At 52.1% G+C, this 12,848-nt stretch overlaps 1 protein-coding gene across 2 annotated transcripts in view; it reads left to right on the forward strand.

The window, feature by feature from the left end:
- The window catches only part of GPR139 (G protein-coupled receptor 139), a 45,934-nt gene extending 40,896 nt beyond the window's left edge, over window positions 1–5,038 (forward strand). For both annotated transcript variants that reach the window (XM_055136972.1, XM_055136973.1), the window contains exon 2: window positions 564–5,038. In XM_055136972.1, the coding sequence (XP_054992947.1) occupies window positions 564–1,498 (935 nt within the window). In that variant the 3' untranslated portion in view covers window positions 1,499–5,038. The remainder of the gene's footprint in view (window positions 1–563) is intronic.
- The last annotated feature ends 7,810 nt before the right edge of the window (window positions 5,039–12,848 follow it).

Consider the following 12,848-nt stretch of genomic DNA (forward strand, 5'->3'; position numbering starts at 1 on the left):
AACTCAGACACATCTCCAGATGTGGAGTGAGGTACAGTGTGTACTGCCAGATGTGGAGTGAGGTATGATGTGTACTGCCATCAGATGGACCACATGGCTCCATCGGGGTGTCCAATAAACTAATCAGAAATTATATAATGCTATAAACACAAGCGTGCACACACACACAAACACACACACACACACACAGAGCGAGAATATCTGTCATTGTCACTGTCATCCCGTTGCTCATCGATTTGTTTGAGTGGGCACCAGTAGCATCTCTTATTGTGAGACTTATTGTTACTGTGTTTGGCATATCCAATATGCCACAGGTAGCTTGCCAGGCTCTGCCGTGTGGGCGGGATACTCTCAGTAGCTTGCCGGGCTCTCCAAGAGGGGCAGAGGAATTGAACCCGGGTCCACCACGTGAAAGGCGAATGCCCTACCACTGTGCTATCGCTCTAGCCCCAGAGTGAGAATATAGAATTTCATATTAATTAATATAAAAGGTGCATAGGCTCCCAAGGAGCAAATAAGTCTTCTTGCATCAGAACTAAGCCAGGTTTCTCTTCTCTCCACAGCAAACATCCTGACGGTGATCATCCTGTCCCAGCTGGTGGCCAGGAGGCAGAAGTCCTCCTACAACTATCTCTTGGCCCTGGCCGCTGCGGACATCTTGGTCCTCTTCTTCATCGTCTTCGTGGACTTCCTGCTGGAAGACTTCATCCTGAACATGCAGCTGCCGCGGGTGCCCGACAAGATCATAGAAGTGCTGGAGTTCTCGTCCATCCACACGTCCATCTGGATCACCGTCCCCTTAACCATCGACCGCTACATCGCCGTGTGCCACCCACTCAAGTACCACACCGTCTCCTACCCGGCCCGCACGCGGAAGGTCATCGTCGGCGTCTACATCACCTGCTTCCTCACCAGCATCCCCTACTACTGGTGGCCCAACATCTGGACCGAAGACTACATCAGCACCTCCGTGCACCACGTGCTCATCTGGGTCCACTGCTTCACCGTGTACCTGGTGCCCTGCTCCATCTTCTTCATCCTGAACTCCATCATCGTGTACAAGCTCCGGAGGAAGAGCAACTTCCGCCTCCGCGGCTACTCCACGGGCAAGACCACCGCCATCCTGTTCACCATCACCTCCATCTTCGCCACCCTCTGGGCCCCCCGCATCATCATGATCCTCTACCACCTCTACGGGGCGCCCATCGAGAACCGCTGGCTGGCGCACATCATGTCCGACGTGGCCAACATGCTGGCCCTCCTGAACACGGCCATCAACTTCTTCCTCTACTGCTTCATCAGCAAGCGCTTCCGCACCATGGCCGCCGCCACGCTCAAGGCCTTCTTCCGGTGCCAGAAGCAACCCGTGCAGTTCTATACCAACCATAACTTTTCCATAACCAGCAGCCCCTGGATCTCGCCAGCCAACTCGCACTGTATCAAGATGCTGGTGTACCAGTACGACAAAAACGGGAAGCCTATAAAAGTCTCCCCGTGAAGCCCTGGGGGGCACCCCGTGTGCCCCTAGCTGACCCCTTTCCAGATGGGAGAGAGTGGCCCATCCTCTGGCTGCCCCGCCTTCAGAGCGCTCACCTGATTTCCTGTCTCCACGGACTGGGAGGAGAGGCAAGGTGACCGAGAAGAGGGAAAAGCATGTTTTCATCTGCGCCTCTATTTCCGCCGCGTCGTAGCGACAGCAAGGAGCACCTGCCACTTTGGCAAATGCCCGCGAAGGTTGTGTGGCCGGGAAGGCGACGACACAGTAGAGAATTATAGTCTGTGACTTAGCCGTGGCACCCTCCACCACCGTCACCCGGGCACCGCTCGGTTGTTTTGTATTTTTCTTGTGACACACCACGCTGCAGTAGCACGTAGTCGAGCCACGTTCGTCTAGGAGCTGAGACCACCCATCGCTTCCTGTGCTCTTCGCCGTAGTGCACGCTGGTGACCAGTGCAGTGTTTTCCCCAGGTGCCCGTTGTCCTAGATAGTGTTGTGGTCGGAGCCCTGGCACCCCGACAAGCAGGATGACTCTGCAGGGACCCAGGAGTACTGCATTCTCTCCGGACTCTGACCAGAGGCTCTGCAGAAAGACTCCAAACCCACGTGACTCAGCCCTTCAGACTTAGAGTCAGTGACGTAACCTTTCTATTCGCTAATATTTTAGAGATCTTATCTATCGCCTCCCAAACTACGACCCTGCCTGTTACAGGAGGGGCGAGGAGGAATTTTGAGCCCAGGAAAACAAAAAATATATCTAGAGCCTACTCTTGCCAAGCCTTCTTCCCGTGCCCTCTGTGAATGATCCCTTCTTTAAGGAACTTTTCAGGGTGCTTCCACCCAGGAGACTCCTCCCGTGTTTGACCCCACCCATCTGCTTGCTGAATCCCTCCCCAGGGAGTTGGACCAGAAGCGGCTTCTGGTCTGGTGTTTCCAGGGTCAGAAGCTGTCACTGTCCCGTGGTGAAAGGAGATGGCTTGGCCCTGCCCCACAGCACAGCCAGCGGGGCCATTCAGAACAGATGCAGATGCGATTGGCATGGAAAGGTGCCCACGATGCCTGCCAGTCTGCCCTCCACTGCCATGGTTCCAGCAGTGGTGCCAGTATTCAGGGAGGTTAATGAACCCCGGGCCCTTTGCACGACGGTAAATGTGAAATTTTTTTTGTTTGCTCTCTCCTTGCCTGTCTAAACAAAACACAGTGCCAGAATGCAATTACCAGAAGTTTCCCTGGGTATTACCACTCATCTGTGTGTGCCCATGCATTTACACACATACATACACACAACACACACACATGCACACACACACTATTTTATCCAGCTTTTCTGTAGCCAGGGGTGAATTTAGAAACAGAAATTTATCCTAAATTTCCTCTTCTTTAACCTTTTTTGAAACCTCCCTATCCCTGCTTTGGCGGGGGGGGGGGGGTGGGAATTCTCCCCAAACTATTTTAGAATGACCTCGTGGGGCCAGAGAGAGATTACAGTGGGTAAGGCACTTGCCTTGCACATGGCTAACCTGGGTTTGATTCTGAACAAAAGCAGGAGTGCTCCCTGAGCACCGCCACATGTGATGCAAAAAAACGAAAACAACCACCACCAAAAAACAACCCACCATCATATTTGTGTTGCCAAAACAAAAAGCAAACCAGAGGGCCTGGGCTGCCTCTGTCTGGGTTTTCACAACACGTTTGTCCTAAATTTGGAAGCCCCGGCCACCCCTTCGAAGGGAATTTGCAATAAGAGAGTTGGCAGAGGAGCCCCCCACCCGCCGGCGTCAGCCAGAGCCCTCCGTGCGAAGTAGCATTCCAGACCGTTGGCCCTGATGGTCCTCACCTCCACGCCTTTGAAGTGAGTGCAGCTGAGTCTGGTCTTACCCTGGGACTAGGTGCTGAGCCTGTGCAATAGGGACAGTTCCCCCCAGCCTAATTACCTCTGCCAAGTCCTTCTCAGGAACGGCCCGTACCGGAGACCAAACGCCCTCCTGGGGAGGCGCAGACACGGGGGGCAGGTGGCTGGATTGGGGGTGAAGGAGGAGCTAGACAGGGCTGGCTGGCTGCCTTGCAGTGAAAAAAAACCAACCAGATTTGGGGGCTCTCAAGTGTCTAAGAGGGGATGGAGCGAGATAGTCCAGCAGGGAGGGCGTTTGCCTTGCACGTGGCCGACCTGGGTTCGATCTCTGGCATCCCAGATGATCCTCTGAGCACTGCCAGGAGTAATTTCTGAGTGCAGAGCCAGGAGTAAGCCCTGAGCATTGCTGGAGGTGACCCAAAATGACAAAAAAAATTTTTTTTAATTATAAAATGTCTAAGAAACACTAGGGTCACCCCGTGAGCCAAGAGTCAGCTCGTGGGAGTTGTCTGCAAGATGGGCTAGACCAATCTCCCCACCCAAGCTCAGTCTCCCCGGAGTATACACACAGCCAGTGGCACGTGGGCCCCCACACCCCCATGGCGTCTCTTTCCACGTGGGTTGCTTTGGCTAAGTCCATGCAGTCCCTCATGTGAATGATGTCACTTCACCACATCCTCTGATGAAGGAACCAAAGGCTCCCTCCACTGAATAGCTCTGTAGATCTCTCCCTCCCTCTCTACCTACGCTGTTTTCTAAATGCAGAGCTCTGAAAACCGCTCCTGAGAGCTCTCCGTGGCCGAGTGCAATATTTATGAGGACTAGTGCAATTCCTTCTGGAGAATGTATGGAGGACGGACACTCCGTATGGGACTCCCCCACGCTCCGTTCCTTGTTTATAATTGTACGTGGACATGAACTGTAGCTGTGTAAAATGTAAAAAAAAAAAAATACTGGGTGTTTGGAATGTTTCCCTACCCACTCGTTTATCCCACCTCTCAAAGCCGAGGGGCGGTTCCCAGCAGCACTGACTCTTGTTCTCTCCGGACTGTATTTAAGAGTTGGATCAATGATCTTCAACCAAGCTCTGATTCGTGATGGCACTTCAGGATTTGTTTCTGCTGGTTAGAAAGCCTCGGAGTGCCCCTCCCCACCCCACCCCCATTGCCCGCTCCCCCAGATCCTTGTATTTCTGATCATTGAAGAGATTTTAACTTATTCTTATTTATAGTCATGATCGTGGGTGATGATGAAGAGATTTTTGTTTTAAAAAAAAACAAACAAACAACTCGCAAGTGTCTTCTTTCGGGTCAGTTCTAGAAAGAACGCCCTGAGAGTTGCAGCGATGGCCTTTCAGCCTTTGCCTTACGTGGGGAGTTGGCGGTGTCGCTTTGTAGGACTGCTAAGTAGCGTCTCTCTCTCTCTCTCTCTCTCTCTCTCTCTCTCTCTCTCTCTCTCTCTCTCTCTCTCTCTCTCTCTCTCTCATGCAAGATGTGTCCTTGGTGTGGCTCGCGGGGACGCAAACAGGCTGTGTCTTTGTACAGAACAGCTCAAGGACTGTGACGACACGGAGGAGGGTGGCAGTCAGGCCACGGACGACAGGGGCGGAGAAAGCACCTACCGCCATTTTGCAAACGCTCTGCAGTGGGCAAGAGATGGCAGTGCACAGTTTGCCTGCTGGTCCATCCACCATTGCTGGGCGGGGGCGGGGAGGGAGGGGAGGGTGGGCGCAGGGAGGGGGAGCTTCTAGGAGAAGGGAATGAAAGAGCTCCATTGGTGGCTATTCCTGTCCCAAGAACGGAAGTGAAGGCGACCAGAGTCACCGTCTGTATTTTCTTAATGCGATCATCTGTTGTGTTTGGACTTGTTTGTATGCTAATAAATTCTAACATGGTGCCCCCACCCTAGTGCTCAGCATCTTTCTGCGGGTGGCAGAGCTCTACGGCACCCTACAGGGGCCTCCTTGACTGTGGCGTGATCATGAGACTGGGGCAGCCCCTGCCTCCAGTGGGATTCATTGCAGAACTGGAGGCCACTGACCCTGCTTCCTAGCAGGCGAACCCTGGGCCCTCACCAGGTGTCCACCTGGCTCCTCTCTGGCCAGCCCACGTCCTCTGTACTATCTCCAGGACAGTGATGGCTGCAGTGCTAAGTGGAAATCTAGCAGAAGGGCTGAGAGGTTGGATTTGGAAGTTACAGTCTTGGGTCTAGTGCCCTGCACCCACCCCTTAAGGCATGTCTAGCCCTGGAACAAGTTCTTGAAGATCTCTGAGTGACGGTTCTAGAGAAAATGGTAGAGAACTTCATTGTTCACACACACACACACACACACACACACACAGAGCAGCTCTCTATGAGGTCAACAGACATCTTCATGGTTTGTTGAGTCAGGTTTAGAGTCAATAACTGTAGCTTTAACTGTGAAGGCTCTGCCACTTGATAGCTGTGTGGCCTTGGGTAATGCGTGCTCTCTCGCTCTCTCTCTATCACTCATTCTCGCTCTCTCACTCTTCATTTCCACTCCATAAACTAATCCCAATGCATGTCTTATGGAGCTATGATTAATAACCCAACGGAAATGAGACCCCAGCTACGCCTCATTTTCCAGATGAGGATTCCCAGGCCGAGCAAGGTTAATGATGGTGCCCGTTGTAGAATGCAGACCGACCCCCTAATACTCCACCCTTTCGCTCTACCTCACTACCTCTCTGCAAGATTCTGACTCATTCCCTCCAAAGGTCACATTGGATGGGTGCCCTTTTGCCAGCTGGCCACCGTACATCCTACTTCCAACTCTGCCAACCCAGGTCATCTGAGCATGAGATATATGATAATAGCATCATAATTAAAAACTTGGTTTGACCTTTCCCTTGTGAGGTAGGAAAACAAAGGGGTTTTTTCGGTGCCTCTTCTCTGGAATCCGAACCCTAGCTTTCAAACGAGCTAGGCATTGCCCCCACAAACCACCGTCAGTTCTGACAGCCACCCACCAACTATTGTCACACTCTATCTTTACATCAACTCAGAGACTGAAATTAACTTCCAAGCTGAGAGCCAAGTGCAGAAATGCTAAGAATTTGCTGAGAAGGTCGAAATAGAGAGAGAGCTGTTTGGCGGGGCCACCACGTCCTCATTAATTTCGTTCCCCAACTCCGGGAGGCAAGATAAAAGTGAGTGTCTATGGAGGTAGAAACTGTTAAATAATAATCCTTTTATTAGTGCACTTGGCTGAACGTGATGGCTTAGACTCTATGGAGGGATACAATTAATCCGAGTACTTGCCAGACGCAGCAAGGCGGGGGATAAGAAGCTCGCGTCTGCTGGGGATAAACAGACTCTGTGAATTTCCTGGATTTATTGGGAGAATGTTATCGTGCCAGATAACGAAAACTTTTCTGATTTCAAAGGAGCAAAACGGGGCCATGGGGGAGAGTGTTACCTCCTCATCAGCTCTGTGGAGGAGTAAGGACCTCCTGGAGGGTGTCGACAGAAAGCTTCTTCCCCCAGAGAAAGACAGATCCAGATAACCTGGAGCCACGGAGTGTGGGATGGGGTATCTGGGTCAAACCCAGGGGTGAATCTTCAGAGTCACTCTATAGGGGGCTATCCAGGGGTGCTCTTAAAATCTGCTTCTCTGACCTAATTCCCAATGGACTGACCAACCAAAGCCTGGATGGGAAGTGAACCCCAATCACCTGGGTTTCAATGAAGACTTTAACCAAGAAACTTAGGAATGGCGGGGACAGGGCTGGAGAGAGATGGAAAGAGAGCACAGGGGTAAAGATGCTTGCCTTGCACACAGCCGACCCGGGTTCAATCCCCAGTGCCACACAGGGTTCCCCAAGCACTGTCAGACAAAAGTGAGCCCTGGGCACAGAGCCAGGAGTCAGTCCTGAGCTCATCGGGGGTATGGCCCAAATACCCAACCCACACCCCACAAAAATGGCCTGAGCAAGATGAAGGGGGCCAGAAAGAGCTCTGGACATCTCTGGGAAGTAGAAATCCCGGGAAACTTTACCTGCCAAGGCCTTCTGGGTTCACACAAGAAAATCAAGTCACTGTGACCACAGGAAGGAGGGTACTGGACAGAGTCCCTCCCAGGGGCAAATCCTAACACACCTCCTCACACCCGGAGGTTGGATGCAAAGAGGAGAGAGGAGAGACAGCAAACCCTCACCCCCTCTTCCTCTCCGAGGGAGCATCTTCCACTGACCGTGCCCTAATGGGAATAGCCGGGGAGAGAGGCCAGAGGACGGCAGCCGGAGTGGCCAGACCCCAAGGCACAAAACAGCGACAAATAGATGAGGAGTTGAGTAGACAGGAAGTGATCACAAAATAACCAGCCGCAGTTAGGCTCTCGTGATCACGAAACAGCCCTAGAGGGTCTTTCAGATTCTTGCACTCAGACACCAAAAATGAAAAGGAAGAATAAGGCGCGTGAGCATCCTCCCCGCTCCAGGGCCCCCCCCCAAAACTAAAGCCTCACAGTCTACATCGGTCCCCTCCACAGAGGCCTAAACATCCCCAAACATCAGTACCATACCTTCTCAAGTTCGCATTCAACCTTCAGGGTCAGAAGCATCTTTTCTTCACCCCCAGCACCTCCAGAGACCAGATGATCAGCCAGAATGTTTTCCGGGAGGGAAATGAAGGAAGTCGGGGGACGGAGTGTCTCTCTGAGTTTCGCACTCACAGATCTTCATTCATTAGATGAGAGCATGTGTTGAAAGGTCCATCGTGCCCAAATCTAATTTCGGTGTAGTGTATCAGTGACCAAGTCAGAGAGTGTCCCCCTTGCCCGCCCCTGGACGCCGCCCGCACGGCACTGAGGGAACTCCACAGGGAAGCAGATAGGTGCATTTCAGATCACGCTGTGTGTGGGGCAATAAGTGAGAGCAGATAGCCAGGGTCAGGCAGAGCTATTAGACAAGTTTGTCTTTCTGGGTAGGCGGCAGCAGAACCAGGGCCCCACTTGTGTGTCCAAGACCAGGGATAAGAAAGAAAAAAGGTCTGGCAGGAGGAATGATCTTGGTGCTTGTGGAACCAGTGGGCAGTGACTCGGGGGCAGAACGCTAAGGAGCAAAGGCAAAAGGGGTGGGGGTGGGACGGGGGGTCATGCAGAGTCATGCAGGGCAGCAGGAGCACCAGCTGGGAATCCACCGGGAATCTGCAAGCGGGAAAAAGACGCAATCTCCTTCCCCCAGTCACCGCCAGTCCCCAAGGATGTTGCTGTTAGCCCATTTTTGGATGAAAATACTGACTCTAGCTGGTATCACAGTGCTCTCAGTCAGGACCAGTGACTCCTTCGAAGCAGTGAAGCACAGTCCCACTATGACATCTTTATTGATCCGGTGATTTCATCAAAGAAAATCACCATTTCATTAAAACAGTGCAGAAGGTTCATGCGAACATCTTTTTTTTTTCTTGGGGTCACACCCAGTGATGCACAGGGGTTATTCTGGGCTCATGCACTCAGGAATTACTCCTGGCAGTGCTCAGGGGACCCTATGGGATGCTAGGAATCTAACCCGGCTCAGCCGCTTGCGAGGCAAACGCCCTGCCCGCTGTGCTATCGCTCCAGCCCCTTGACTATCTTCTAAACTGGATACGGAGTCGCAGGACATCAGGTCTTCATACAGGATGGCTCTATTTCATGGCCCCACCCGGGGGCCTGATGGGACGCAGCAGAATAAAATATCAGGCCTTGGAAAGAAAAACCTCTCTGAGCAGGGAAGACCCAAGAAAGGTGCCTATTGAACATTTTTGCACCTTTCAGGGGGCAGCTTTGATGCCGTTTGTTTTTGCAACCACTTTTATAGGCAGATTTTTCTTTTCATGCACATAATTGTTATGTGTAATGTTTGGTTGGAGCAATAGCACAGTGGGTAGGGCGTTTGCCTTGCACACGGCCAACCTGGGGTCAGTTTCTGCATCCCTCTCGGGGAGCCCGGGAAGCTACCGAGAGTATCCCACCCGCATGGCAGAGCCTGGCAAGCTCCCCGTGGCGTATTCGATTTGCCAAAAACAGTAACAACGAGTCTCACAATGGAGACATTACTGGTGCCCGCTCGAGCAATGAGCAACAGGATGACAGTGATACAGTGAATGTTTGGTTAAACAAAGTGCATCTTTTGTAAACATATCCCACATGAAGTCATCCCAGGACCCTACAAAAGGCAAGAAAACACATACACAAAGCCTAGGGTGCCCCTCACTGGACGTCAGGTCTAGACATTCACTCCCTTGCCTAAAGGAAATGGTAAGGTCACTCCTGGGCGTCAGCATAGGTCACTTTTCCTACACACCCACAATCGAATGTAAACAGGAGTGTCAACCCGGGAAGTGTTTAAGCACCTTTGCCCATCACACTGGCTTGTGACCTCCAAGTATGTGGGACCCCTGCCAGATGAGTAAGGGTGCTTCCTCCTCATCCTCCGCTTCCAGGGCAATCTCTTCCACCCCTTCTCCTTCCCTTTACCACTCCCCCTCCCTCCCCTCCCTCTCTCCCTACCTCTCCCTCTCTCCCTCTCTCCCTCTCTCTCTCCCTCTCTCTCTCTCCCTCTCTCTCCCTCTCTCTCTCCCTCTCTCTCTCCCTCTCTCTCCCTCTCTCTCCCTTTCCCTCTCTCTCTCTCTCTCTCTCTCTCTCTCTCTCTCTCTCTCTCTCTCTCTCTCTGTCTCCCTCCCTCCCTCCCTCCCTCCCTCCCTGTTGGTGACAATCGGCAAATTGGCTGTGGCTTTCTGGCTGGTGGTGGCAGACCTGCCCTGTGCCATTGTGCAGGGGAGAGCTTCTGTGAGGTGCCAGGCAGGTCGATGTAGAAAACTGGTGCAGAAGAGACTGCGGCCAATTACTGCGCGGAGGTGATGCAGTGACCGCTTTGGGGCCTCTTATTCAGCAAAAAAAAAAAAAAAAAAAGCGTCCGGTGGCCTTGCAGGGCTGAAGATAGCCATGCAGAGAAAGCGCCGGCGGAAATGGGCACTCGGGTCCCCAGTGGTTCAGCTGGGCCAGTCTTGACAGGTCAGCCCCGGTACTGGCTGTGCAGCTCAGAACCACAGGAGCACTGATCCGCCAGGGGGTGGACAGGCTACCCCCTGCCCACCTGCCCTGAAGCAACCACAAGCCCTCTGGTGACACGGTGTGGTATCAGACGTCCCCCAAATCGTGCACAACTTCTCAGAGGCAGGGCGAGGCTCAACGCCCAAGTGAGGCGGAAAGGAAATTGCCAAGAAAGATGAGGCACTTCGGAGCCGGCCCTTTAAAACAATAGCCTCGCTGCTGTCCAAGGTCCTGAAATCATTTGCTCCCCGCTCGGCCGGGCTAGAAAGGGCAATCTTGTTTGCAAGAAACTTTTCTGCATGAAGCTACAAACGCTCCCCTCCCCGGACTAGCAGAATTAAGACACAGCTATTTAAGACCTCAGTAGAGAGTTTCTTATAGAGGTCAGCTCCCCTTGGTACCTCACGCTCCTTACCGCAGCCTTCCTGCTAACCGCAGCCTCGGCGATGCCGGGGAGCCTCAGGAACAGAATCACAGACCTCACCCCGGCCAGATGAACCAGGACCCGAATTCAAACCAGATCCCCGACCGGCTCCTATAGGTGCTACAATTTGAAGAGCACCTCACTGATTTTTTTAAAGGTGGTTTTGTTTTATTTGGGTTTTTTGTCTTGGACGTTTGCTTATTTGTTTTGGCTTTGGGGTCACACCCAGCGGTGCTCAGGGCTTACTCCTGGCTCTGTGCTGGAGGGTGACTCCTGCTGAGACTTGCAGAACCATACAGGGTGCCGAGAACAGATGAATCTTCTGCAAGACAAGCGCCCTACCCGCTGTACTCTCTCTCCAACCTCTAAAAACGTTATACACTTGGGAAGCTTTCAAAAATACAAATTCCCAAGACAAAAATCCCATTAGGAAAGTTTCTTAAAGATCTGCAGATGACTCCCAGATGCAGTCACTGATTTATAAGAAATCTTTTCATCACTACCATGAATGGATTAATGGAAAATCAGTCCCACCTGCCATAATGCCAGGAACCAATTTGGGGGGACACCCCCAGAGATGCTCAGGGCTTATTCCTGGTTCTGCACTCAGGAATCACTCCTGGGAGGCTCAGGAGACCATATAGGTGCTGAGGATAGAACCCGGGTCAGCTGTGTATACACTGCTCAGAAATAACCCCTGAGCACCACCGTGGGTGAGCCAAATCTTCCCAAAACAGAAGATGTACCTTTTACCCCCACATTAGTCCAATATGAACTACCTGGAATGAACCTAAATCCTCAGAATTTTCTAGACAGTTCCCACATTATGCTGATATTCACATGGTTGGCTACAAACACTGGAAAATCACAATACAGCTCTGCCCAGTAAGAACCTGGCATTTGACTACAACCCTGACTCAGTCTTTGCACAATTAGCTGAAGTGTCACAGTGCCAAGTCCCCCTCCGTGAAGGACTCAGGGTGGGGGTGACACAGCCCTCCCTCACGCTGAGAGTGGGACCTGTTGAGAGGGTCTGATAGCAACCTCTAGAATACACTCTGGGTCTGGAAGGATGAGCTGGGAAACCTGTGTAACCTAGAATCAGTTGGATCTTCACTCAAAGTGTGTAGATGGCTTCAAGTGGAATGTCTGCCCCCACCCCCAAACACAATCTGATGAATGAGGACAACCAGAAATGGAACTCCAGGCCCCACTTCAGGGGACAAGGCTGGGCCACAGCCTAGTTGGGGTTTTTGTACAGAAGATGGAGCCTAAGAACAGTTTCATCCCCTCACCCCCACCCCCTTATGCCTGAGAAATGGACAGGAAAGAGGACTCTCTTCCCGTAATTTTCCTTCTTCCCAGCCAACCTGTCCGCCGAGGCCCTCCTTCCCTGCTGGAGAGTGAAGTGCAAGAGAAGCACTGGGGGAAGGCCCTTTCCAAAGACTTCTGAGAGCACCATCAGGAATTTTTCTAAAAGACAAGCCACAAAACAGAGGCTGGAGCGACAGTACAGCGGGGAGGGCACTTGCCTTGCATGTGGCCGATCCAGGTTCGATCCATGGCATCCCCTATCATCCCCCCAGCACCGCCAGGAAGTAATTCCTGAGTGACCCAGGAGTAATCCCTGGGCATCACTGGGTGTGATCCAAAAAGTGGAAAAAAAGATAAACCATAAAAATATGTAGATATATTTATCAGTATGACAATATGGTTCCCCTACACTCACTCCCCTGTGACCAGCGAGATTTCACAAAGGCGTCTGAGGAATCTCACAGCCCACAAGGAGACAGTCAGGCATGACATGTTGTTAAAATGCCCAGAGACAAAAGGCAAGGAGGTGGCCTCCAAACTACCCCTGCACCCCCACTGTTCTCCAATCAGGGCTCTTGGGGGACTCCAAAGAGCATCACTCCATCTGCTGAGAGCTGATCCCTGCTCCCTTCACACCTCTGCCACATATCGTGCCCTAAAAGCACTGGGACCAAAAAAACTTTTCGTGGATGGCACGTTCTGTGTA

Source organism: Sorex araneus, chromosome 4 (assembly GCF_027595985.1).
Source record: "Sorex araneus isolate mSorAra2 chromosome 4, mSorAra2.pri, whole genome shotgun sequence".
Taxonomy (NCBI): Eukaryota; Metazoa; Chordata; class Mammalia; order Eulipotyphla; family Soricidae; genus Sorex; species Sorex araneus.